General features: G+C 50.4%; 2 protein-coding genes across 2 annotated transcripts; both read left to right on the forward strand.

Moving 5' to 3' along the window:
* Positions 1-596: 596 nt before the first annotated feature.
* LOC111942679 (serine/threonine-protein kinase PAK 3-like) lies at positions 597-13,475 on the forward strand. The gene is made up of 14 exons (XM_086873818.1): positions 597-807; positions 2,471-2,508; positions 2,952-3,083; positions 4,221-4,562; positions 5,009-5,098; positions 5,498-5,672; positions 7,149-7,212; positions 7,909-7,957; positions 8,336-8,448; positions 9,039-9,156; positions 9,844-9,943; positions 10,408-10,604; positions 11,955-12,092; positions 13,209-13,475. Exons 1-14 carry the CDS (start codon positions 729-731, stop codon positions 13,326-13,328), a joined length of 1,755 nt encoding a protein of 584 aa, XP_086729944.1. The 5' UTR covers positions 597-728; the 3' UTR covers positions 13,329-13,475.
* Positions 13,476-19,436: 5,961 nt separating this feature from the next.
* LOC147646192 (uncharacterized) lies at positions 19,437-22,520 on the forward strand. Its single transcript, XM_086873821.1, has 2 exons — positions 19,437-19,606; positions 20,490-22,520. Exon 2 carries the CDS (start codon positions 20,517-20,519, stop codon positions 21,255-21,257), a length of 741 nt encoding a protein of 246 aa, XP_086729947.1. The 5' UTR covers positions 19,437-19,606; positions 20,490-20,516; the 3' UTR covers positions 21,258-22,520.
* The last annotated feature ends 3,784 nt before the right edge of the window (positions 22,521-26,304 follow it).

The raw sequence follows: 26,304 nt of genomic DNA on the forward strand, positions 1-26,304 counted from the left end.
TGGCTAATGCACTAAATTGAAAAAGTTTATTATTACTTAATCACCTTTCACCTTTGCCAAGTTCTGCTGCACTGTGTCTGCTTTTCACCCAATACACTGCTAGCTCACCTACACACTTGTGCTTCTTAGGATAATATTTAGATTCATAACTTACTCTATAAAATCACACAATTACAGTTGAAATCTCTCCACCATCTCACTCATTGCAGTTTTTTATTTACTTATGGCATATTCTTACTTGCAGCTATAGGAACATAAGCTTATGAATTCTCGACTAAACGTCTGTGAACCTTTAGCATTGCATGAACCCAAGCTCCTTCCAAGGCTGGAAATCAAACCCTTCAGTATCTGTGGAAGTTTCTGTCTTTCCATTTCCCACAGCCCACCAAAGGATTTGTGACCCTTTGTGACCCTTTGTGACAGAGGAGAAGCTCCCAGGCAATTTTGTGTTTGCTGTAGGGAAGGTTGGGTTGCTCTGCATCAATTCCCAGAGCAGCGCAGAGCATTGGCTTTGTGATGTCAGGGCATGGATGCCACCTTGTCGTGGTGACATCCCAAGGTTGCCTTGGTGCACGGAAGGCCTCAGGCTCAGAGCAGCTCTTGGGCTTGCTCAGTGCAGGAGCATCCTCCTGCTTGAGGCGTTTGTCAGTGGGCAGCTGCACACTGACAGGAGCCTTGTTTGTTTTTGTGGTGGAGCAGAGTGTGCAAACTGGCACAGCAGTGCTACAATGATGGAGCAGCTCGCTGTTGCCGTTTGCACCATTTATGTCATCGGATATTCTGGCTATTACCTCACCAACCTGGCACGTAAGTAGAGGTTTTCCCTGGCTGGAACCTGAGCTGGCTTTTGTAGGTCTCCCTGCTCTTTCTTAGTGACCGGGCTGCTATTGAAACAGAAAGACCATGAGGATGCCCCTGGTTTGGTAAAGCTCCTGTCAACACCTTCAGCAAAACACGGGGTGTCAGTAGCCAGGGGGCTGCGGGCAGCATTTGCAGGGCTTCTGTTCCCTCCACGGGAGAGCCTGTGGCAGCAGAGTCTGTCATTTCCTCACTTTGCTGGCTCAATCTCTTGGGGTGACTTTACTTTTAAGATAGCTCTGAGAGCTGGGGAAGTTGAAACTGCTGGAGGCTGATGGGAGTTTTTTCTCCTGACTAATTCCTGGCCATGGGTGAGAATTGGCAGCGGTTTTAACTATTGAGAAGTGAGATCAACCTGTGAACACCACCTGAAGATGTGAGGCCGGGAATTTCTTGCTCTCTTTGGTTTCTGGCTTCTGACGAGGTCACAGGGCTCTGTCTCGGCCTCCTCCCCCCTCCAGGCCGGACAAGGCTGCAGAGGGCGGGGTGGGGGGAGAAACGGAGCCGGCCAGCCTGACTTGGTTTGCAGTTTCTGCCACTGAACTGAAACCTGACACCATCAACATCTGCAGCTTTAGCAAGATTTTAACTCTTTTACTGCCTGCATGAGACTTGCAGATTAATCCTTTTTTTTCCCAGAGAGAGAGAGAGGGAGTGATCAACCATCAACCCATCAAAGAGAGTGAAGGAACAAATTAAATTGAGAGGGGGAAGAGAAATAAGGAGATGCTTTAATAAGCTGAAATATTTTTCTGTTAAAGCTATGGAGATGGACAGTAGTGTTCTGAAAAAACCTCCTTTAATTCATGACAGAGTATATTGGGAGGAATGGAGTGTTTCACAGTGTGGATTTTGAGCAAATGATGAAGTAGTTGTGACACTGTGAGATGCTGGAACAGAGGGGGAGAAGTAAGAGTTGAAGATTTGTGTCTTTTAAGAAGCAAAAAAGAAAACTTCTGTTTCCAGGAGGGCTCAGAAAAACAGATAAAGAGAACTTTTGCCTTTGAATAACTCATTCATAAAAATGACATCCCTAGACTCATGACCCATAACACACCTCAGAGTGATGGGAAATGGGAGGAGACAACTGATGGCAGATTTCCCGGCAGCTGGCATCAGAGAAATAGAAAGCTATGAAGAAAAATAGTTTTCTTGTGAGAAACTCCATAGATAGCAGAAGAAGACTTCTGTTTCTCTACAAAGACTGATGAAAAGACTCTAGCAGGAATTGGGACTGTTGTAAAGACCAAAGTTCCAAAGTATTTTTGTCTCTATGTTGTCATGTGAACAAGAGAATGGTTGGGTAGTGGGGGAGAAAAGGGTTGTTCTGGAAGTTTTATTCTGGTTTCTTATTCTTGTAGTTTTTGTCAATAAACTTTCTTTATTCCATTTAAGTTTTAAGCCTGTTTTGCTCTTGTTCTAATCCATATCTCACAGCAAGAAATAAGTAAGTTTCCTAGTGATTTTTTAGTTGCTGCTTTAAACCACACCAGTCAAGCAGGACACCTTTGAAAATGCAGACTGGGAGATCTTCTCAGATGCTGCTCTAAATAGGCCACGGTTCTCTCCAGTTTTCTCAAAGAATTTGGTTCCTTTTCCTTGCCCACTGCAGGTCATCTGAGCCGTGTGTTCAGAGGTGCCGATCCTGAGGTGAGTCAGAAAGGAACATTTGATGCTCCTGGTGTTTCAGAACTGTGTAGGGAACTGTGAGCTTGGCCTGTGGCAGTAGAGTGCAGAGGGCCAGCTGAGTGGGCTGAAAGAAGATCCATTTCCATGTTTACAACAGCAATAGCAAAGGCATTGTTGGCTATTTCCTAATTTTCCATTGCAGAGCTTTAAAAGAACTCAAAGCTCAGATTTGCAGAGAGAACGTTGCTTGCTGATAGTAGCCAGGGTGAACTCTCTAATTCAGAACTATTTGCAGCCTGGCTGAATTAACCCATTTTGATTTAGTTGGAGAGACTTAGAATCCCATTGCTATCAAAGCTGATGATTTGTGCTTGGTAGAGCTGGTTGTAGAAATCGAGCTGAAGAGAAATAAGGTTCTAAATGATAGGGAGCTGCCTGTCCCTAACTCCACCATCTGTCCACAGAGCCCAGAAGCAAGAGCAGACTCTGCTGGGGCTCCCTCTGCTCCTGGAGAAGAGGCCAAAGAGGAGCAAAATGAGCAAAAGGAGCACGAGCCTCCAGCTGTGGTCACAGCCCAGCCTGACCATGCCCAGACAGTAAGTGCCAGTGCTGGGTGCTGCTGTCTTTAGTGCAAGGCAGAGCTGCAAGTTTCTGAGCAGCCAGCACTTGCTGTTGCTGGCTGAGGATGCTGAGTGCTGGAGTCCTGCCAGCACCCAGCCATTCCCCCATCCCGTGGCAGCTGGAAATTGGGCTTTGAGCTGTCGTGCTGAGGCCCCAAAGCGCTGCTGCCTGCGGGTGAGCAGCTGGCTGCTTGGCTCAGGGAAGCTCTGTCTCTTGGCTTCTGCCAAGCCATGGCCAAGGGCTCATACGGCATTTCTGGGGCTCACAGGGCTTGCTTTGTTTGCTGTCCCTTTTTGGAAACCTCTGCATGAACTGGAGAAGTGTTCTGCAGTTTTCTGGAGTAATTCTTCACTTCTGCAGAGTCTTTTAGGCCACCTGTCTTTTGGCTTTTGATAAGCTGCAAGGAGATGATTGTGTTGTCCATGAAGCTGTGGCCGGCCATTCTTGTCCTGTGTGGCCAAAGAAACAAACTGTGTAGTTCTGAACCCTTCTTCTGAGGCAAAATCCACAAGTGGCAAGTTTCTCTTGATACGTTTTGTGGTGAAGTCTGCAGCTTTGGAAACTGCATTGGAGCCTAGTGTGGGGGCAAAGCTGCAAGTCCTTGAGTGCTGTCTTGTGTTGCTAAGAACCCCTTTAGAGATGGTTGTTTTTTCTCCTCAGAGCTGTTTTCCTCCTCCTGCCTCTTCTGTCCTGACACTCCCTGTTTAACCTCTAAATTTCTGCCTGTCCTAGTGAGGTGGGACAATTCCATGGTTTAGGTGGTTTTTGCTGACTTTGGTCATACATGCATTACATGACCCATGGCTTCCTTCATTGGCATCCCTAGGGGTGTGTCAATTAATTTGTTGGTGGGGCCTTTTGAGGATCTCTGTCAGTGCCACTCAGAATTCTCAGCTGACAAAAGAGGGAGGAGAAACACCTTGGTCCTCTTCCATATCCTGAGGTGGCCATAGAGGCTCTCTGACCTGCAGCAGAGGATCCAATTGCACACATCCTTGTCCCCTGAATGAGCAGGATTTCTAACAAGAGTGTAGATGTCGGAAGGGCAGGAGTGGCAGTGCAGGCCTGAAAAGGGCAGCTCCCAGGCACTTGCTCTCCATTTGTGTGTACAGAACATCGAGGCAGAGCCCCAGGCAGAGCTGCCCGAAGCTCCGAGGGCCATCATGGCAGTGAAGAGGAGGCCTGAGGAAGACAAAAGCATCGAAGAGGAGATGAATCTCCCCTGGCAGAGAGGAAATCAAGAAAACCAGGTGAGTGAAAGTGTGGCAGACACTCCACTCATGGACATTCCTCTCTCTGGTTCTTCACAGGCCTCTGAGGAGGAGCTTCTGGCAGAGCTGCAGGAAACTGAGGCTAGGATCAGGGCAAGGGAGGAGAGGCTGGAGGAAGAAAGAAGAACAATCGAAGAGAAATTCCATCTCCTCGTTCAGCAGCAAGAGGCTCTAGAAAATCGAGTGAGTGAAAGAGCGATAGGCACAGCAGTCACTGCAGTCTGGTGCTTTCTGCCCTTCTTGCCTTTCCTCTGCAGAGCAGCAGGGGGCTGGGCTGATGCCTCTCAGTGCCATCCTGCTGTAGTGTCTATCCCAGCTGCTTGGAAGGACATTTCCTGCTGTGCTCAATCTCAGCTGCTGCCCTGGACAGTGGCACCAGTCATTTGCCCCTTTTGCCAGCACTCATCTCAAGGGATTCCTGCTGGCCTGCTCCTGCTCTCCTTGTTTCTTCAGGGCTTTTTGCAAGTGAACACAGTCCCCCAGACAGATTTGGAATACAAGCTGCAAGCTGTCTGTATCCCTTGGTGAATCTGCTGCTGTCCTGCTCTTTCCCTTTGCTCACAGTCAATGAGCCTTGGCACACAGGGACAAGCTGTGGTCTCTGACTGCTTTGTTCTCTTTGACTTGAGGTGGACGTGTTGATATCTCACCTGGCAGCCTGCGAAGGCTTCCAGCAAATGCCGGCTGATGAAGAGCCCCAAGGTCGGCGGCAGGCACAGGTACTGTCCCAAGCACAAGTGCTGCAGGCTGAGCACCTTCTGAAGATGGTGCAGGAAAAGAGGACTGAGGGGGAGGAGCTCCAACATTAGAACAAGGAGCTGCAAATGTGTCTGCAGCCCTTGGAGGGGGAAAGGGATCCTTGGGAGGAAGTGCAATGGTCGTTGTTGCAGTCATCCTTCAGAAAATCCAGGAAAATGGAATATGAAACTGGCCATCGACTTGATTAAAACCAACCTTGGGTTTTGACCATTTGGTTCCAGAAGTGGGCATCCAAAAAATCCAGCTGATGAGCTTTGCATGTGGCTAACAGCAACTTCCTAAGGGCTTGCATTTGAAAAGGGAACTCGGGGTAATCTCTGCCAGCCAGCTTCCTGACACAAACTCCTTTCTTCTCGCAGATCTACACAGGCTCTTCCATTCAATCTGCTGCAGCAGCAGCAGCAGCAGCAGCATCTAAAGGAGCCTTTGTTCCCCAAGCTGAGCAGTGGAGCCGGGGCAGTTTGTCCATTTCCAGCAGTGACACATCTGCTGCTCAGCTCCAGGAGAGCCTGGGAGACTTCGTGGAGCAACTGAGTACGTCTGGTGTATTTCTTGTCTGAGGGACAGTGTATTGTGTGCACGTGCCAGCAGAGCTGTAGCAAATGATCCTCCTCACTTTGGTGTCCCAGAGACATTTAGGACTCCCCACAGGAACTGCTGTGCTCTGAGGCAGCGAGAGAGCGCTCTGGCTGTTCCTGCTGCCTCTGAGGGCAGCTTGGACTGGCTCGGCTTTGCCTGGCATTCCCTTGCCACTAAAGGCAGAAGCAGGAATTGTTCTTGGATCAGCAGAAGGCTGTGGCCTAGCAAATGATCTATGCAAGTTCTGTGTGCTAGTGGCCAAACTGAACAGAATATTTGATTCCTAAAATCTCCTGATTCTCCAGACTTCCCACCAGTCGTCAGAACCAAAAGACTTCACAGAAACTGATTTGGGATTTTGTCTTTTTGTTGTGGTTGTGTTTTCTGTGTGGTGTTTTTTATAGATTTTTGTTTTGGGTTTGGTGGTTTTTTGGTAGAGTTTTTTTTTTTTCCATCCTGAAAGAGCTGTTCTGCCCCGTGTGTCTTACTGGTGTCATTTTTAGGACTGTTTTTATTGCCTCTACTACATCTACAAGGTTTTTATGAGAATGCTGTATTTTTGTCAGTGAGGACTCCTTTGAAAGAACATCAGGTGACAGCAGAAACAGAGAGCAAGAGATGTTTTCATTGGGCCCACAATGAAGAAACAGATACTTGTATAACAACCTGTAATTAATATCCTAGTTTTATTTTTCTAAAGATGTGTCCAAGAGACACATTCACGTGGTGTGATCAGATAAAACAGCACTGCAGGCATTTCTCAGGAGCGAGCCTGCAGCCCCTGTGCTGTGTATTCCTCAGATCCATGGCACTTTTTCATACCTGATTCCCAGCCATTCCCATGACTCTTAGAATCCTACCTATTGGCCCAAGCCCTGCTCAGATCAGTCTCTGGGAAAACACATCAAGCCCTTTGTGATTCTGCAGCACAACCCATTTAATCTGCTTCTTGCCCATGACAGCTGCCAGTGCTGTGCTCTCAGAAAAGACCTGGTGGGGCTGAGAAAAGATCCCAGCTGATTTGGTGTCTACCTTCACCTGCTGGGACACAAAAGGGCCTTGACCTGCACCTGGCTGTGTCTGATCTCCAAGGCAATGCTGGTGTGTCCTGAACGGGGGCCACAGCTTGTCAGGGGCTCAGGCTGGCTGTGTCTTCTTGCCATTGCTTGTCAGTGCTCATGCTTGGCCTTTGCCAGCCTTGTGCTGTGCCCTGCTGTGCTCTCTGCGCTTCATTTCCTTCCAAGGACTGGACAAAATCAGTCTCTCTGCTGCCCATTTGTACTGCACAACTGCCTGTCTTGTTGCTGCTGTGCTTGCTGCCCAGCTGACCACAGAGGGTTCAGAGCCCCAGACAGCGGGGCTGCCTTTGGCATCTCCTGCAAGTTCGGATCTCTGCCTGAAAGTGAGCATCTTGCATTTTGTTTCCCTCAGGGAGAATGGTGAACACGGAAAATCCCATCACAAAATACATTGAACTGGAAAGTCTTGGCAGCGGGTGAGTCCAACCACAGTCACTTCTACACAGCCATGGGCCAGGTGTTTCACTGGGGGAATATCCATCAAGTGGGAAGTCAGACAAGTTGTCCACATGTTTAGACAGCGGGCTTAGTCTGCCCCATCTCTCAGTACTGGCCAGAATTTGTCAAGTGTGCTCAGAAGGCATTGTCAAAGACATCTCCATGCTGCCAAGGTCTTGCCTGCAGCAAGGAACAGAACCTGGGAAATCTGCTTGTCTCTCAAGTGTGGGACAGCTCAGGATTCATTTCCTTCGCATTTTTGGATGTCTCCAAATCATCTGCCCACACTAATGAAAGGAGAAGAATCTTGCTTGCCTGAAAGCACAACCTACCCCCAATGAGAGCTGTCAGATAACAGTTCTCAGGAACATTTCTCTCCAAGAGTTTGCTAAAGGAAATACTCCGTGCTCAGGATTAGAATTGCACAGTTTAGAAGCTGATAGCCGAGATGAAGGAATAAGCTGCCTTTTGGAGCTGAGGCAGTAAATCCCAAGGCTTCAGGAACAGGCCCAGTGCCCAGGCACTTGAGGGGAAAATGCATCATCTGCCTTCTGGCAGACCCCTCCTGCAACCTGCAGCTTTTAGGCATTTACAGCAGAGCTCTCCAGTCTGGACTGGCTTCCACTGCAAGATCTAAATGGCTTCTCCTTTCTTTGCTGCTGTTTTGTTTCTAGGGGTTTTGGAGAGGTTTCCAGAGCACTTGACATTGCAACAGGAGGAGAGGTAAATGTCAACAGCCCCTGCAGCCTCTGCTGCTCTCCAGGCCTTTCCCCACTGCTGACAGCTGTGGCTGGAGCTTTGAGGAGAGCTGTGCTGAAAAGGTACAAGAAGCACAGACTGGAGCCAGCCTGCAAATTGCACTTGGAACAGGCTTTGTGGACAAGGCAAATTGCCAGTGGCCACATGTCCTGTAACTGACCCCCAAGGGAGCAGAGAAATGGGCTGTTGGAATGTCACTTCCTAATTACTCCAGTGATGAGGTCTAATCACAAGGCACTTTGGCACAGCTTGGCTGTGCCATTCCAAAATCACTTGCTCCATGTGTGTTGTGGTCTCATGCTACCAATTTTCTCAAATTACTCCTTTTCAATGTCATTTGAGGTGGCCATCAAGAAAATAAATGTGCAAGGAGTGAGTAGGAAGATACTAACCATGAATGAAATCAGGATCATGGAGAGTAATAGGAGTCCCAGGATCGTGAATTACTTAGCCAGGTGAGTGTTCACGGTCCTATCCCTTGAATGTTTACATACTACAAGCATGAGAGCTTAAAAACCCACTTTGGTCAGTGGCAGGAAATAGAGCTGTTAATGATTATTTCTCTACTTATCTCCAATGGATGGGAAGAGACTGCATTTTGTCTGCATGGCATGTCACCCTGGCAAATGCAGACTGGACATTGTTCAAAAACCTGCATCAGCCCTATCTTAAGAATTCAATACCTTCTAAGTTCATTGCCTCCACAGTTCTTTGGGCTTGAGTTTTTCAAGTTTCTTAAATGCTGATGAACCATCCAAGAGAGGATTGCCCTTGCATTGTTGCCCCTCTTTTCCATTGCTGTGCATGCCAGGAAGACTAGGTGCTTATTTCCAGAAATGCCATGCGTGACAGGTTTTTTATCCGGGCTCTTCCTAAACTGCCTTTCTCCTTGAGACAGCACAGACTGCAAACACTGCACAGCCTAGAGGCAATGTCTATGCCTTTACTTCTGCCCTTGTCTCACAGGGACCCAGAAACAAGACTCAAGCAAAAAACCAACCTAGCCGTGCATGTTCACCTGCATGGCCTTGTTTCCTTTTTTCAGCTACCTTGTGCATGAGGAACTCTGGCTGGTGATGGAGTACATGGATGGAGGCACTCTGAGAGATCTCATTGATGAGATTCAAATGTCTGAAGGAGAGATTGCAGCTGTCAGTCGGGAGGTCAGGGATCCCATCTGTGCTTCCAAGGCCTTGAGCTGCATTGTCTGGGAAACAGGGGCTCAGAACGGGAGGGATTTCATGGGCCAGGCTTGGTTTCTGTGCTGCTGCTTGGCTATGGGCAAGCAAGAGCATCTCAAGTGAACTGTCTGCCAGTGCCCCTACACTCACTGGACTCACTTCCTGTACTCTTATCCCCTGCTCTTGTATTCTAGCTCTGTCTCTCGCATTGCCATTTGCAGTTCTCCACCTTGCCTAGCTAAATTTTTGCCTGTCTGCACTACATTCCTTGTCTCTAAAGCAAAGGTGTACTGGCAGGATTTGAAACAAACAGGAAAGAGAAAAAAGAGAGACATATTTGTTTTAGTTCTCAGCTGAAAAGGATAGTAGTGCAGCCCAAATGCTGTTTGCTTCTGAGCACATGCACTGCAGCTGCAGTCACCCTGGCTGCTTTGCAGGGGACAGTCTACAACAGCAGTTGCTGGTGCTCTTTCAAAAGCTGACATGCCTTTCCTGGGAAAGGTGCTGCTCTGCTCCTGTTGGAGCAGCAGGCTCTTGCTCTCAATGGCGCTGTGTTCTGCCATTCCTCCCCATTCCCCTGCAAAGGGAACCTTCCACAGCTGTTTCCTTGCTTGTGCGATGAACTCACAGCACTACTTTTTGCCCCCCTGGTTCTGTTTTCTCTCTCAGTGCCTGCAAGGACTGGATTTTCTTCACTCCAACCACGTGATCCATCGAGATGTCAAGAGCAACAACATCCTTCTTAGAACCGACGGCTCTGTCAAGCTGGGTCAGTGTATTCTTGCTCAGCTTCAGCCTTCCAGGAATGGGGGGTGTGGGGCTGCTTTCAGTGACTGCCAGCTCCCCAAAAATGCTGCTGCTGGCAGTGCAGGGGTCCCCCCTGCTGTGGGCTGAAGGCACAGTTGCAGGGTGCACACAGCTATGACAAGGAACCACAAGCAGCCAAGAGTGCTATTGCTCTGTGTGTGTCTGTGTGTGTTCCTTCCAGAGGGAGGGAGCTGCAATCTAAACCTTCAGGGGAACAAAAGGCACTGCTGGAGGAAGTGTAAAAAATGGGGGGATGTTTGAAGTAGCCAATTCATATTGCCTTGGCTAAAGCCCCAAGGAAACAGAGCAGGGATTGTTGTCCAGGAAATTCAACTGCACATTCTCAAACTTCCACTGGGGAATTCTCTGGCTTGGTTTCCTAATTGAGAGTATTAAAATTAAAAGAGTATTTTGCTTTCTCCTCAGCTGATTTTGGCCTTTCTGCTCAGCTCACCCCTAAGCAAAATCAGCGGTGCTCGGTGACCGGGACTCCTTGGTGGATGGCACCTGAAGTGGTGAAGTGTCAACCATATGGCCCCAAAGTGGACGTGTGGTCTTTTGGAATTGTGGCAATTGAAATGGCCGAACAAAAAACTCCTTATGACAGTTTCACTGCTCAATCGGTAAGGAGCAAATACTCTCTGATCCCGCTGTCTTTCTCACCTGTCCCGTGTTCTCTGCTCACTGCACAAAATCCCATGGCCATCTGCTGGAAGTACTTCCACCAAGGCCCCTTCTACAAATGGCCCTGCAGCACATCAGCATCTGCTGGAGCTTTGGTTGCAGCACTGGGGGAACTCAAGCCTTACCTCGCTCAAACCATCTCCATTCTCAGGCAGCATTTTGCTTTGCCTTAGAAGTCGTTCCAGCTCTTTTGGCTGTGTAGATGGCCCCAAGAATAGGAAACAAGCATCTCAGAGCTGCTGTTATCTTTCCAGAAATGAAGCAAAGAAACTCAAACCAAACCAAGTTTCAAAAACAGTGCTTTTGAGAGAAGAGGTGCAGCCCCATTCTTCTCACAGGGAAACTTGCCTGAAACCTGGAGATGAGGCTGTAAAGCCAGAGTCTCTTCTGCTTCTTGTGCAGTGCTGCTGAGACACTCAGTGACCACCTTCTTTCCTAACCCAAGCCACTTTCTCCATATCACCAAGCTGGAGCCTGGTGACGGGGAGAGCCTGCCAAAACCTCCTGTTTGTTTCCTGGCACTTTCTGGGATGGGCACAGCGTTAATGCATTGACTTGAGAATCCAACGAGCACAGGGTTACCACAGGGATGACACTTCTGATTTCACCATGAATATTTTCCTTTTGCCACCTAAGGGAACCTGAAATTTTCAGAGTGCTGAGAGACAGAGCTGCAGGTGGCTCCTGTGTGCCCAAACAGGCATTTTCAACCCAATACATTTGTGGAGGCATCTTAATGTGTCTGTGTTGAAAATGAGATTCCAAAGGTTTGTTTCCTTCCCTGAGGAACACCTGCTGCATTTCCTTTCTTTTCTTCCAATTACCATCATTTTCAAGAACAGGACAAAAAGCCTGATGAGTTTTGTTTTATGGCAGCTGTGCTTAAGGGACCAACAAGCACTGCAGAGATTCTTTTCATGTAAGAATCCTTGGAAATAGTAGAGTTAGTTAGAATAGCAAAATCCCTCTTCCAAAAAGGCTGCCAAGCTGCTGGGAATCCTTTGAGAAGGAAACACGTATTTGCTGATGTAGTTGCCACTAACTAGATCAGGCAATGAAATCAGCTGCCAAGGCAAGATCTGCTGGATGTTGGCAAAGCTGTGGCTTTGGGGCTTGGGTTTTTTCATGATACAGGAAAGTCGTCATCCAAATGCTACAGGAAAGTCATGTCTGCCTCTCTGCCAGGGCAAAAACTGCCACTGCAGAGTGGAGCTGGAACAATGGGCTCTGGGAGAGCAGTTCCAGATGGGAAAGAAGCAGGTGGAGCCTTGTGTTTCCTTTTTCTCCAGGCTAAATTCCACATAGCCACAGAAGGGAGCCCACAGCTGCGGCAGCCCGAGCAATTCTCGCCTTTGCTGCGTGACTTCCTGAGCTGCTGCCTGCAGAAAGGCGAGGCGCAGCGCTGGTCTGCCAAGGAGCTGCTGCAGGTAAAATGCCAAAAGGGCTGCAGGTGAAACAGTGTCCCAGGGATGGGCTCCTCCTCCACTGAAATCCAAGGCATCAGATGAGCCCCCATCCTCCTCCCTTCCAACCTTGGTGCTGTTCAGCTGACAGTGGGGAGCAATCCTAGACTGGGCTGGGCTGGCAGGGAGTGCTGGGTTTTAGTGCTGGCTAAAATCATCAGGGCACTTACTCATTTCTTGCTGGGAGCTATGGATTAGGAGAAGGGCAAAAGAGGCTTCAAATTTCAAAGGAATAACAAATGTTATTATCAGGCCCACAAGAATAAGAAAGGTCTCATCTGTGCAGTGAAAGGGTTCAATCTCACCCAGGTCATGGCAGTCACGGTGTTGGATTTCAGGCTGTGCTGGGCCCCTCTCTCTGCCCGGGAGCCGCTGGGAGGGGAGGCTCGGCCTGGAGCCGTCGCTGCACGCCGGGGAGAGGGTTTAGTGTGGGCAAGATGTCAGCAGCCGTGGCCTGGCCCAGCCTGGGGCCGGGGTCCCGCAGCCTCCATCCCCCGCCCGGGAGCCGCTGGGCTCTGGCCCGGCCTCCCCCAGGAGCACAGGCCGTGGGCGAGCAGGGCCGGCCTCACCAGAGCTCCGTTACCTTCGGGCTCCGGAAGCAAAGAGGGCCAGTGCCCGGGCTGGTGGTTTTCAAAATGTGCATCATCACAGAGGCGCATCTCATTTCTAAATGGTGCAAAATGTTGTCAGTTCTCAGAACTAGCCAGCCATTGGCCTGTCTCAGGCACAGGGGAAGCTCCCAGCAGCTTCTCTCAAAGAAATCACTTCCGTGCGGGGTTTCTTACTTCTTTCCCTAAATGTCAATTCATCTCAAACTAACACACAGGGACATGGAAAGGTCATCTAGTCTGTGTCCTGCAATGAGCAGGGACATCTTTCAAGAGATCAGGATACTCACACCTCAGATATTTCCAGGGATGGGCCTCCTACCAGCTCTTGGGGCAACCTGTGCCACTCTTGCCCCATGCTCCTGACCTACTCTGACTCAATCCCCTTTCCATTTAAAAAGTATTCCCCTGCCTTTGAAGCTCTTAGCTTGGAAAATCATGCTTTCTTGTTGCTTTCTTTTCCTTTCTGCAGCATCAATTTATAACATCGGCCATGCCTGGGTCCAGCCTGGCACCTCTTATCCTTGCAGTAAAGAAGTGGAAGGAGGAGGCAGGAATGCAACAATCAATTTATAAACTGTCTTCTCCATGAAAAACTTAGAGTAGGATTATAGAGTAGGACTGCAGAGTAGGATTGTAGAATAGGATTATAGAGTAGGATTGTAGTGCAGGATGGTAGTGTAGGTATGTAGTGTAGGATTGTAGAGTAGGATTTTAAATAAAATTTCTAAAATCTCAACTCCTTTGGAACATTTCTCTCCTTCTGACCCTGTGAGAAAGCTCAACATTTCCTCCTGAATTGTCAGTTTTTTCTTAGAGGTGGAAAGTGACATTGATGGCTTCTTTGGTACAGTTTGTAAGGGGGGAAGGCTCCTCTTCATTCATCCTCTCCAGACCACACTGCCTTTGGAATATGGCCAACTGGACAAGTTTTGCCCAGCTCTGGCATTTCTATTTGAGGCAGAAACAGCAATGGCATTTGCAGGAAAAACCAAAGGAGGAGCGGTGCAACGGAAACATCCTGTGCAGATGCAGGTTGTGCAGATGTGACTCGAGAGTATTTGGGTTCCTGCCACTTGGATTTGTATCCCTAAGAGAAATCTCTTTGGCTGGAGGAGAGTCTGGCTGAAGAGAGAAAGCAGAAAGAGCAGTGAGGGTGCTGTGCAAGGTCTCGTGTGGTGCAGAGCTGTCAGCGACTGTGAGGTGAGAGCAGGCCCGGCCTTGGCCAGGCTGGAGCCCCAGCAGAGCCCTGGCAGAGCCCGGAGAAGCCTGAGCCTCGGCACAGGCAGGCTGGAAGGAGGCCCTTGGAGCTGCAAGAGGCAGCAGCCTGGCCCTGGCTGCCTCTTGCTGGCACCAGGCAAATCCTCCGCTCTCAGAGCCAAGCTGGCAGCTGGCTGCTCCTGAGGGGAAGCGGCGCCGTGCTGGGCACAGCACACACTGGTGCCATGGGCTGTCTGGAGTCTGCACAGGACGAGAGAAAGGCAAAGAGCAGCCCAGGGCTGCTGCCCTGCCTGACCATTGCTGCTCTTCTGCCGCCTGCCCTGGAACTGCTGGCAATGGTCAGCAGTGTGTGCAGCACTCTGGGCACAGGGGGAGGGAGCCGGGCTGCTCCGCAGGCTCCAGCACAGGGCAGTGTCCTTCAGGCACGGCATTTCTGCCAGGGGAACCGAGGCCAGCGTGAGGCACTGACAGCAAGTCAGGGCACATCTGCACGAGCCAGTGCCTCACACAGCTCTGGGACCAAGCGCCTGCAATCCTGGAGCTCTGCACTGAGCCACAGCAAAGGTGTGAAATGCAGAGGGTTTGGCAGAAATATTCAGGGGCACCAGGCCAGCCTGCTTGGTGCTCTCTGGGGCACAGCAAGCACTGTGCAATGCAGCTCGGAGCTGCTGGCAGAGAGGGACTATGGGCATGTGCCTGAGGCTTGTTCTTGAGTAGTGATTTGGGAGGGAGCAGAAGGGTCTCAGTAGGCAATTTGTGTTTTCTTCATGAATTGCTGAATGAAAGACACAATGTGGCTTTACGCAGCAAGAGCACTTGCAGAACTTACTAAGTTTGTGTTGAATTCCCAGAAAAGGAAGCAGAGGTGTTGAAGTGTAACAAATAGGGCTCCTGAATTCCATTAGCTTTAACAAACAGTGCTGAACCCTGTATTCCCCCACTTTAGTGATTCATGTCTGCAAGTGGCTATCTTAGCCTTGAGAATAAAGAGAGTGGTCCTGGTAAGAAGGTAGCTGGAATGCATTCACAGGAAGAAAGTGGTTTTAGGAATCTCTTGACATCCAGAGGAGAAGATGAGGAACGGGTGTTTCCAAAAGATTGTGTCAGGGACTGCAGTCGTGTTTGAGGCCCTGCCACATTTGATCCATGTTTGAGCAGGTTGACAAGACAATGAAGAAAACTGTATCGTTTAAGGGGTGGGAACTTGACCCTTGCAAGAGAAGCAATGTATTGGTCAGTCAGTGGGCAGTTAACTTTTGAAAGAGGAACAATGCATAATGGAGGCCTTGTTGGCTTGGAGTCGCTATTCTGAGCCATTGTGGCCTCATCTCATGCTGGCCCTGTGGGAGCTGATGCTGGAACTGGGAAAATGCCACTCCTGAGCAGGAGATATAAGGCCTGTGTCTGGGGTGGAGAGGTGAGAAGGACGAGGTGCACACTGTTTTGGTGCAGGGGATGTCCTGAAAAGGCACTGCCTACCTGCCCTCCCGCTGAGGACGATGCTTCAGCTCCTTCTCCCGCTCAGCGGGTTTTTGGGAATGCTGGGGTTGGTATGCAGTATTTGCTACTGCAACTAACAGAATAAATTTGCTTTGCAACCCCATCTGAGTCTTGCGTTCTTTTGTGCATGGGTCTCCTCCTGAACCTATGACAATGAGACCAGAGACCCTCAGGACAGCCCTACTCTCATGTTGATAAATTCTGAGATGAGATTTAAATATGTCAAATAATTTAAGGTAATGTTTAGCCTGTGAGCTTCAGCAAAGTATTGAGTATGTCTTAGTTCCATGGATACAAACGAGTAGGTGAGATTGCTGGGTGTGCACAAGTTAGGGAAGGGATTTCCCACACAACCAGTGCAGAAATACAGTATTGCCTTCTTTCTAACTGTTTCTAAGCTGGATGTGGGGATCACACCCTGCTTGGTAACTTTCATTTTGGCCATTTCTGTTGAGCAGGTAAGAAAGGTTGAAATGAAACCTTTTCCAGCTGTTTCCCTCTGGTTTACCTTTTTGGGGGCCAAAGCTCTGTGCCGTAGGTGGCCTGAGTGTGTGAGGAGCAGTGCAGCCCCCACAAAGCTCTTGTTTTTCCCACAAGTCATCATGACTTGTTCCCAGGTGTGCCCAGCAGGAGGAAGAGCCCGCAGTGCATGGGCACCGTGCCCTGCCCAGCCGGGGCTCTCTGGCACAGAGCAGCACCAGCACCAGCACCAGCAGCAGCACCAGCACCAGCAGCGCTTTTCAACCCTGCCCTGCCTTGGCTTCACCTGGGGGACAGAAGCCTCTGGAAATCAGCACCGCCAGTCACGTTCCCAGCTTGGAGCAGCTGCTGCTGGTGGGCAGATCTGTGGACATGATTTTCTGAACCTGAGAGAGTTTCAAGCTCTCAGGGGCTGATCTGTTCCCAAGGGAAAGTCTTTTGAGAACTTTCTTCTCTCTCAAGGACTGTAGTGAAAACAAGGTTTTAGTTTCTCAAAATAATCATACAGATGTTCTGAGAGTGTTTCTCTCTTGTCCCACCAATGGGATGAGGGAGCTGTTGTTTCTTCTACCAGTCAGCCTAACCTGTATTGGAACACCTTATAAAAAGGGGTGAAAAACCCCAAAATAAGGGCTTTAAGGGCTTTTGCCTCATGAAATAAACCTCTGGCTGTTTTGTGATTCAAACCCTCGTGCTCCACTTTGTGTCCTCTAGCGACACAGATCCGGCCAGTTCCACCGCTTCCAAAGGGGAATTAAGGCAGAGGTAGAGACGGACACACAGAGCAGCCCTGGGCTTGTCCAATAAATGGACAAATGTATGGGGGAATGGGTTTGGAATTATTACAGCTCTTTTGTCAATGGTGCCTTTTCTCCTGCCCTTTTCTCCATTCACATTTCCTGTGCTTTCTCTCTCACATTTTCACCCCTTCCCAACCAAGACTGTGACACTTCTCCTGATCATTTTTACTCATGATTCCCAGCCTTTTCACCTCATGTTCCTCACACTTTTCCTCTCACATTTCCCACCTTTTTCTCCCCTCTTGGTTCTCTCCTTATCCCAGTTTTCCTTTTCAAAATTTCTCCTTATGTTTCTCACTTTTCTCCTCATCGTTCTCACTTCTTTCTTCTCATGTTTCTCACACCTTTTTCTTCACATTTATCATTCTTTTCTCTTCATGTTCCTTACACTTTTCCTCTCATATTTTGTGCCCTTTTTTCACTCATATCTTCTGCCTTTTTCCACCCTCAGGTTTCTCTTTTATTTTTTTCCCCTCAGGTTTCCACAATGTTTCCCTCACATTTCCTGACTGTTTTACTGTTTTTAATAGTTAAGTTTCTCATGCTCTTCCCCTCACATTCTCTCCCTTCTCTCCCCTCATGTTTCTCACCCTTTTGCACTCATGTTTCTTAGAATTTTCCCATCATCTTTCCTGCCCTTTTCTCCTGTCACCTTCTTCTCCTATTTTCACTCACATTTCTCACTGCAGCACCATGGACCAGCCCCTGGGAACCCCAAGGAATTCATATCAGGAGCCAGAGAACCCATTCATCATTTCAATGCCATAATTAGATTACAAACTGTCAGTGAAATACCTGAGAGGAATGACAGATTTGTCTTTATAAACAAGCTGTGGGTCTGCTGATACATGAAACCAGCACTGAGAGATAAAAGAAACAATGAGAAAGTTTCCACTGATGGATGAATGGAAAATACATATTTGTCTTTACAGACTGTAGGATTGCTGATAAATGAGATTAAATAATGAAAAATGAAAGAAATAATGCAAGAAAACCATAAATTCCATAAGAGTTAAAAATTAAGAGGGAGGGTTACACATTAGAGGGGAATCTTAGGTATCAGGCATTCCGGGAAGTCTGTACCTCTCCAATACCTCAGGCAGTGGGGAAAGAGAGGGACACAGAGACGGGAAATTGGGATGAAAACAAGGTTGTGTCTTCCAAAAATTTGAGAGACCCCAGGGGAATGCCCCATGGCCTCTCCCTTTATTCAAATAAAGTCAAAGGACTCCCCTGTATCCTTTTTAGACATAAACCTCTGGGGTTTGTGGATTAATTTTCCTGACATACTCAATCAGACAGCTCCCAACCTTCTTCCCGACCAATCCACTCAGATGAGGAACACAACATTTCACCATGGGATGGGATCAGATTACCTTTTAGCAGAAAATCGAGGCAGAGTTTGTGGAAAGGTAAATGACTCAAACTGCTCTTGGCAAATAGATCACAAAGGAAAAGTGGAGGAACAGATAAAAAAGGAAATAAAAAAACAGCTCTTGTACTGGTCCAAACGTGGAAAGGATGGGAATGGGACACACTTTTGTGGTTCTCTCACAGACCATGGGTTAAACAAATGCTGTTTCTCCTCTCATGTGCTACAGCAACTCTCATCTTTTTACCATGCACCACACCTTGCTGAGTGCAGCTGATTCAGCAGCTGAGCAAGGGGATGCAGGTGGCAGCCAGGCCTCCTGAGCCACAAACGGCTACAAAAGGACAGAGAATGAGGGCACTGAGAGCAATCCCAAAAACAAAGAACACCCAGGGAGAAAAAACAGAGGCAGTGAGTGAATCTGCTTGGAGATGGGGACAGGGACTTGTACATAAGGAAGCAATGGGAGAAACCATCAGTTTCAGAAAATGTTACTAATTGATAAGGACTGCTGCTCAGACCAAGTCCCGCTACATTTCTGAACTTCCAGAAGAACAAACACTTCACAGAGCCACGAATATCGGATGTTATACAAAAAGGACATGCAGCAGGCGGATCGGGAAGGCTGAACCTTCCAAGCACCTCCGCCAGTGTTGGGCAAAGGGACAGGGACATGCGGCCGGGAAAATCAGGACAAAAACGAGGCCGCGTCCTCCAACACCTGGAGAGAGCGCACGGCAAATGCCCCATGGCCTCTCCCTTTGGGCAGCAATAAAGTCACTTGCACACCACTCCTCTGGCTCCTTGGGCCACACAAACCTCTGGCGCCGGGAATTTTCCCGCCCGGCCCCGGGCCCAGCGCAGCCACCTCCGGCCTCCCGACACGAAGCGGGACGAGCCAGCGCTGCTCCGCCACCGCCTCCTGCCGAGGCCCCAGCGGCAAGGAGACCGCGGGCAGCCGCTCCCGCAGCGCCCTCAGCCCAGGGCCAACACGGGCCGCCCACGGCACAAGCCACCCGCCACAGCCCCCTGCCGCCCCCTCCCGGGCCCGCAGCGAGCCCCGAGCCCCCGCAGAACCGAGCGCGGCTCCCACCTGCGATGGCCGGGGCCGCCTCCGAGCTCCGCCGCCGCCTCACCGGGCTCCGGCCGCTGCTGCCGCCGCTGCCGGGCCCGCACAGACGCTCCGGCAATGGCGGCTCTCCTGCCCCACGGCCGCCCTGGGGGCGCCAGCGGGGTTGGGCTTGTCCCCGCTCTGCCCAATCAGCGCGCGCCAGAGCCACGAGTGACGGCAGAAGCAGCCAATCGCAGCCAGCGGCGGGCTCTGCACACGGCACGGCCTCGCCTGCCTTGGGCTGAGCTCGGCCATTTCTCGGCCCCCTGGGCTGAGGAGCGGCCCCGGCGCTGGGCCCGGCCCGGGCAGGAGGCCAAGGAAGCACCGCTGCGCTGAAGCGCCGGGAGCTCGGGGTGCCCGGGAGCTGAGGGCGCTGCGAGCTGGGGGTGAGTCCGGGATGGAGCAGGGGATGCCAGAAAGAGGCCAAAACTCCGTGAGTTTCCTTCCTGTCCCGGGCGGGGAGCAGAACACTCAAGGAAAGGCTCGGGGGTCGGGATGGGGGTAGGGACAGTTCAATCCTTCGTCACGGGCACAGCACACCTGACTTGGGGAAATTAATTGAATTTATTATCCAACATGTCAGAACAAGAAAACGAGAAGCAAAGTAATTCCTACGGAAATGCATCTTCCCCCCAGCTGTCCCTCCTTCCCGGGCTTAACTTTGTGCCCCTCTCCGTCCCCCTCCCCGCCCAGAGGCACAGGGATGGGGGTCACAGTCAGCTCATGTCACTGCCTCCCCCTGAGGGCCAGGAATCCTTGTCCTGCTGCAGCCTGGGGTCCCTCGCAGGGGCCAGAGTCCCTCAGGACCAGGCTGCTCTAGCGGGGATGGCCAGGGGGATCCCCGAGTCCGGCCAGGAGCCACTTGCATGGCTGTGCAGGGGCTTCTGCCGGGCTCGGGGCCTCTCTCAGGCACCCCCTGCTCCGGCCCGGCCTCATTGCCCCCCTCACCCCCCATGCAGCGAGTGCCCGGGCAGGGAGATGCACGATTTTCCCGGGGCTGAATCTTGGTGTTTCTGAGCTTTATTGGGCTGAATGTTGGTGCTTTGTTTTTTTGTGGGGGCTGAATCTTTGTATTTTGGGAGGATATCAGCTTTTTGGTGTTTTGGAAGTTTTTGATCTCTTTTGATGTTTGGAGGATGTTGGTGCTGAATCTTGGTGTCCTGGAGGTTCTTTCAGACACAAGATGCCCAGTGACTTCCTGAGAGCACCTTGGGCAAGGAGGTACCCCCAGCCCAAAATGCTCTTCTCTTGTTTTTTCCCCCAAACCAGGATTTTTCATTCCTAAGCCGTGGCTGGATGGAGGAGGTGGAAAAGCCCTGGAGAAGCCGCATGAGAAGGGTCTGCAAACGCAGCCCAGGGAGCTGCGAGGAGGAAAGATCCCGCCTATGCCAGGAACATGGCCAGAGATCCAGCCAGAGCTCAGAGCTGGGGGAGAAGCCTCATGGTGGGGAGAAGCCCTGCAACTGCTTGGAATGTGGGAAGGGTTTCAGGTACAGGTGCGAGCTGATCCAGGACCAGGTGATTCACACTGGGGAAAAGCCCTACAAGTGTGGGGAATGTGGGATGAGCTTCAGCTACATCTCCTACCTGAGGGAACACCAGAGGATCCACACTGGGGAAAAGCCCTACGAGTGTGGAAAATGTGGGAAGTGCTTCAGCAAGAGGTCCAACCTGAGGGCACACCAGGTGATCCACACTGGGGAACGGCCCTACACCTGCTTGGAATGTGGGAAAAGCTTTGGGTGGAGCTCTGACCTGAGAAAACACCAGCTCATCCACACTGGGGAGAGGCCCTATGAGTGTCCCGAGTGTGGGAAGAGGTTTCAGCGCAGCTCCACTGTCATCAGACATGAGCGGATTCACACAGACGAGAGGCCCTTCCGCTGCCCCGACTGCGGGAAGAGCTTCAACCGCAACTCCACCCTCACTCTCCACCGGCGCATCCACAGTGGGGAGAGGCCCTACGAGTGTCCCCAGTGTGGGAAGAGCTTCTCACAGAGCTCTCACTTGACCCAACACCAACGGAGGCACCAGTAAGGGAAGCCCTGCGAGTGCCCCGAGTGCGGGAAGAGCTTCGTGCGCTGCTCCAGCTCCATCCCCCATGGGAGGATGGGCGTTGGATGATCCCCAGTGACCCCCGTTGGGCAGAGCCCTGGTGATCCGTGGTCCTGGTGATCCGTGTTGGGAAGACACGTGCCTGGGAGGTTCCACATCTTCCTGGCTCCCTGTGGGCACCTGGATGAAAGCAGGGGAATGAAAATCCATCAGGACACAGACCAACAATGGGAATTCCTTGAGGAGACTGGATTTGTTGACTTTCAATCCTAGAGAACCTTTTGTCGCTGCCTCAGGAGCTCTGTTGGCAGAGAAAAGGGGGTGACACCGGGCATGGGGGCCCTGAGGGAACACACATGCTTTGGGGGAGGGACCCCGTCTCACATTCTTGCTCAGGTAGATGCTGAGCCCCAGAACCAGGAAGACGAAACCCAACATGGAGACTCCAATCTCCGTCAGCATCTTACTGCAGGTGGCATTTCATGGCATCCCTGGGGCAACTGCAGAGGGCAGGACCCCCAAAACCTCTCACAGACCCCACAGGTACCTCAAAGGACCCTCTCAGTCTCCCCCAGCCTGCCCAGGACCCTCTGGAACCTCCTTTGGACTAACTAATTTTAAAAAATTAGGTATTTTAGAAAATTTGGAGATCTCAGCTAGAGACAGGCCTTGCTGGAGCTAGTTAGAGTTAATGATGAAGTGAGAAGCAGGATTTGAGATAATGAATCTCAGACTTAGGTAAAAAATTACTTGTCACTGTATGTTTGTTTAGAGGTGCTTATAATGAGAAAAGAGAAACTGATAAACGGGTTCAGGAAGATCACAGACCTTACATCTGGAAACCCATTTCAAAGTCACAAGGGAGGAAACTGGAGTTGTACCAAATGTCATTTGTAATGTCAACCATTGTAAAGGTAGAAAGGTGAGAGTGAGGAAGAGCGGTTTTCCTTCATCTCCTGATGACCCCTCCTCACCAAAACGACCCCCTCCTCAAATTGGGGAGCCAACCATGCAGGCATAATGACATTTTAAACTGATTACAGTGCATTTTAATCCAAAGTGGGGAATGGGAAGTGTTAGCATTATGCATATGTATTAGTATTAATATGTATTAGTATTTTGGATATTCAAGACTTTTGTAAATAAATAGACACTGGAATCTTTTGTCAGCTTGCAGTGCGTATTAAGGGGTGACTCCCGCCCTCGCCCAGTGCTGTGATTAAACATCCACTTTGTAACTTTAAACTGTTGGAGAGGTTTTTTGTCCATTAACAGATTGATATTGATACTGGATCAATATTGCTATTTTGGTAAATCACTGCCAGTCTCTTCCCAGCCTCCCCAGGACCCAGCAGAGCCCCTCCTGTTCCTCTCAGGATCCCACAGCCCCCTCCCAATTTCCCCCCACTGCCCCTGGACCCCCAGACCCTCTCCCAGTCCCTTCCCAGCCCCACCAGGACTCATCAAGACTCCTCCCAGTCTCTTCCAGCACAACCAACCTCATCCCAATCCCTGCTTTCCAATCCCCAATCTCCTTCCAGCTCCTCCAGGCTCACTCAAATCCCTCCCAGTGACACTCAGCCCCCCCAAACTCCCTCCCAGTGTCCACCAGCACCCCCAGAACCCCATCCCACCCTCCCCAACATCCTTTAATCCCCTTCCCAGCCATCCTAAGCACCTCAATCCCTTCTCCAGTTTAAACCAGTCTGTCTCAAACTCCCTCCCAGTTCCTCCCAGCACAGCCCAGTCCCCCTCTGGGCCCCCCCAGTGCCTCCCCCGCTGCCCCCGGCGCTGTGGGGGCCGGGCCGTGCCCCAGTGCCGGCTCAGGGGGTGCTCCAGGCTGCCGTGCTGCACCTGGCAGCTGGAGCTGAGCCCGCATTGCCGGGGGCGGTTTCCAGCAGCACCAGGAGCTGCTGGCTCCAGTCCCCGCTGGGGAGCACGGCAGTGGCCAGCACGTGGCCCGAGAGCTGCTGCTGGCCCTGGGAGCAGCTCAGCTGGATGTGGGCAGGGGAGAAATCCATCAGGGAGCAGAGCAGGCGGCCGGGGCCGGGCTGGGAGCTGGAGGGCACCAGCGAGATGGACACGCTGGGATGGGCACTGGGAGAGAGTGGAGAGGAGTGGTGTGGAAATGGGAGGGACTGGGAATGGACTGGCAGGGACTGGGATGGCACTGAAAGAGATGAGAGTGGATACTGGGACACTGGAAGAGGGCGTGGAGGTCTGGGAGTGAAGTGAGAATGAATTAGGAATAGACTGGGAATGGCTAAAAAGGAGTGGGCGGGACTGTGGTGGCACTGGGCGGGACTGTGGTGGCACTGGGCGGGACTGTGGTGGCACTGGGAGGGACTGTGGTGGCACTGGGCGGGACTGTGGTGGCACTGGGAGGGACTGTGGTGGCACTGGGAGGGACTGTGGTGGCACTGGGCGGGACTGTGGTGGCACTGGGCGGGACTGTGGTGGCACTGGGAGGGACTGTGGTGGCACTGGGAGGGACTGTGGTGGCACTGGGCGGGACTGTGGTGGCACTGGGAGGGACTGGGAATGAAGTGCGCGGCACTGGGCGGCCGAGTCCAGCGCGGGGCTCTCGGCTCTGTGGATCTGCCCGGCAACTGATGAGTCATCAGAGAGACGCGCTCTGATTGGCTGAGGGGCGGCAGATCCACGGAGGGGCGAGATGGACAGGCGGGGTCACTGGGAGAGGCTGGGATGGACTGGGAGAGGCTGGGATGGACTGGGAGAGGCTGGGATGGACTGGGAGAGCCACGGGAGCCACTGGGAGGGACAAGGGGCCCCGGGGATGGGCACAAGGAAGCCTGAGGGCTCTGGGGTGATTCCCAGGGAGGTCTGGAGGGACACGGCCGGGCCCCTCTCTGTGCCCCGCGAGCAGCGGCCCGGACAGAAAAGTTCAGGAGCGGGAGGAGGTGTTTCTCAAGATTGATTTTAATCCTCATTCTCCTGGTCTGATTTGCTCAGTCCTAAATTCAGTTCATTTCCCCATGTCGGGCTGTTGTGCCCCTGATGGTGATCCCTGAGTGACCTCTCCCTGCCCTTGTCCCGACCCACGAGGATTTGGATTTGTTTCAGTTCAGTGGAATTCGTGGTGATTTGGGGGGAGCTGGAGCAAAGCAGCTGGAAAGCACAGTGGGCGTGTGTCCTGGGTTGATTATGATGTTAAATTGTATCCCCATTCGTCCACCTAACCCCGACACAGGTTCTGTATTCTTAAAATTCCATCTGAGAGTAAAAGTGAGTGGAAAAGAAGCACCAAGTCTGTTATCAGACTGCACTTGCTCCCCCCGCATCGGGAGTTTTGACTACAGCACAGACAGACAACAAGACACAGATCGCCTTGGCTTTCCAGCTAGCCGGGGCAGAGAGGTCTTCCTGGACTGTTTTCTTTCCCTTTTTCTGAAACGAATCGAAGCTGCTCTGGACTGGGGACTCGGGGGAGCACCGGGAGCACCCCTGGACTACCGGGAGCCCGGCCTGGGCAGCGGCATTTTCCAGCGCCAGAGGGACTGATAACAGAGCCAACACCCCCAGGAAAGAGACCCTCTGAAGTTCCTCATCTCTGCTGAAGGGCGAGAGGTTTTGTAATTTGATATCGTTCATTTTTGTGCTGGGTAGTGCTGTGCCTGGGAAATAAACAGGTTTTTTCCACTCCTCTCAGAGAAATCTCTTCCCGAACTGGATGGGGGTGGGAGAAAGGGGCCACGTGGGTTTGCTTCCCGGGGGGAGCCCACTGGAGGTTTTCTCCCAAATTTACCCTAAACCAGGACAATCACCCAAATTACACAAACACATCACAAAATTTCAGAAACATCCCTCCAAATTCTAGAAAAATCCCAAAAAAAGGCAGAAAACACCCACAAAATTTCCTAAATCTTCTCTAAACCCTACCAAATTCCAGAAATATCCCAAAAAATCTCCACAAATTTCCGCATAATCTAAGAAAAACCCCTCAAAACTCTTCAAGACTCCTCAAAATCCCCAAAAATTCCAGAAAAACCTCACAAAATTCCAGTAAAAAATCCACAAAATTCCCAAAATCTTCTCATAAGCCTACCAAGTTCCAGAAATATCCCAAAAAATCTCCACAAATTTCCACACAATCTAAGAAAAATTCGACACAATTCTTCAAGGCTTCTCAAAATCCCACAAAATCCCACAAAATTACCACAACATTCCAAAAAAATCCCACAAAATTCCAAAAATCTTCTCAAAACCCTACCAAACTCTAGAAACATCCCTCATAATCTTTACAAATTTCCACAAAATCTAAGAAAAATGCCACACAATTATTCAAGTCTCCTCAATATCCCCCCAAATTCCAGAAAATTACCACAACATTCCCAATAAATGCCACAAAATTCCCTGAAACTTCAGAAAACCCTACCAAATTCCAGAAACACCCCACAAAATCCCCACTAATTTCGACAAAATCTAAGAGAAAGGCCATCAAAAATCTTCAAGTCTCCTCAAAATCACCCAAATTACACAAAAACATCAAAAAATTCCAGAAACATCCCTCAAAATTCCAGAAAAAAACCAGAAAATGGCAGAAAACACCCACAAAAGTTCCCGAATCTTTTCATAAGCCCACCAAATTCCAGAAATATCCCACAAAATCTCCACTAATTTCCACACAATCTAAGAAAAAGGCCCACAAAATTATTCAAGTCTCCTCAAAATCTCACAAAATCCCACAAAACTACCACAACATTCCAAAAAAACCCACAAAATTCCCCAAATCTTCTCAAAACCCTACCAAATTCCAGAAACATCCCTCATAATCTTTACAAATTTCCACTAACCCTAAGAAAAATCCCTCAAAATTCTTCAAGTCTCCTCAATATCCCACGAAATTCTACAGAAACCCCACAACATTCTGAAAAAATCCTAACAATTCTAGAAACACACCACAAAATCCTTCAAGTCTCCTCAAAATCCCACAAAATTCCAAACAATTCCACGACATTCCAAAAAAATCCCTCAAAATTCCAGAAACACCTCAAAAATTCCAGAAAAA

This window comes from Cyanistes caeruleus, unplaced genomic scaffold (assembly GCF_971803275.1).
Source record: "Cyanistes caeruleus unplaced genomic scaffold, bCyaCae1.hap1.1 HAP1_SCAFFOLD_116, whole genome shotgun sequence".
In the NCBI taxonomy this organism is placed as follows: domain Eukaryota; kingdom Metazoa; phylum Chordata; class Aves; order Passeriformes; family Paridae; genus Cyanistes; species Cyanistes caeruleus.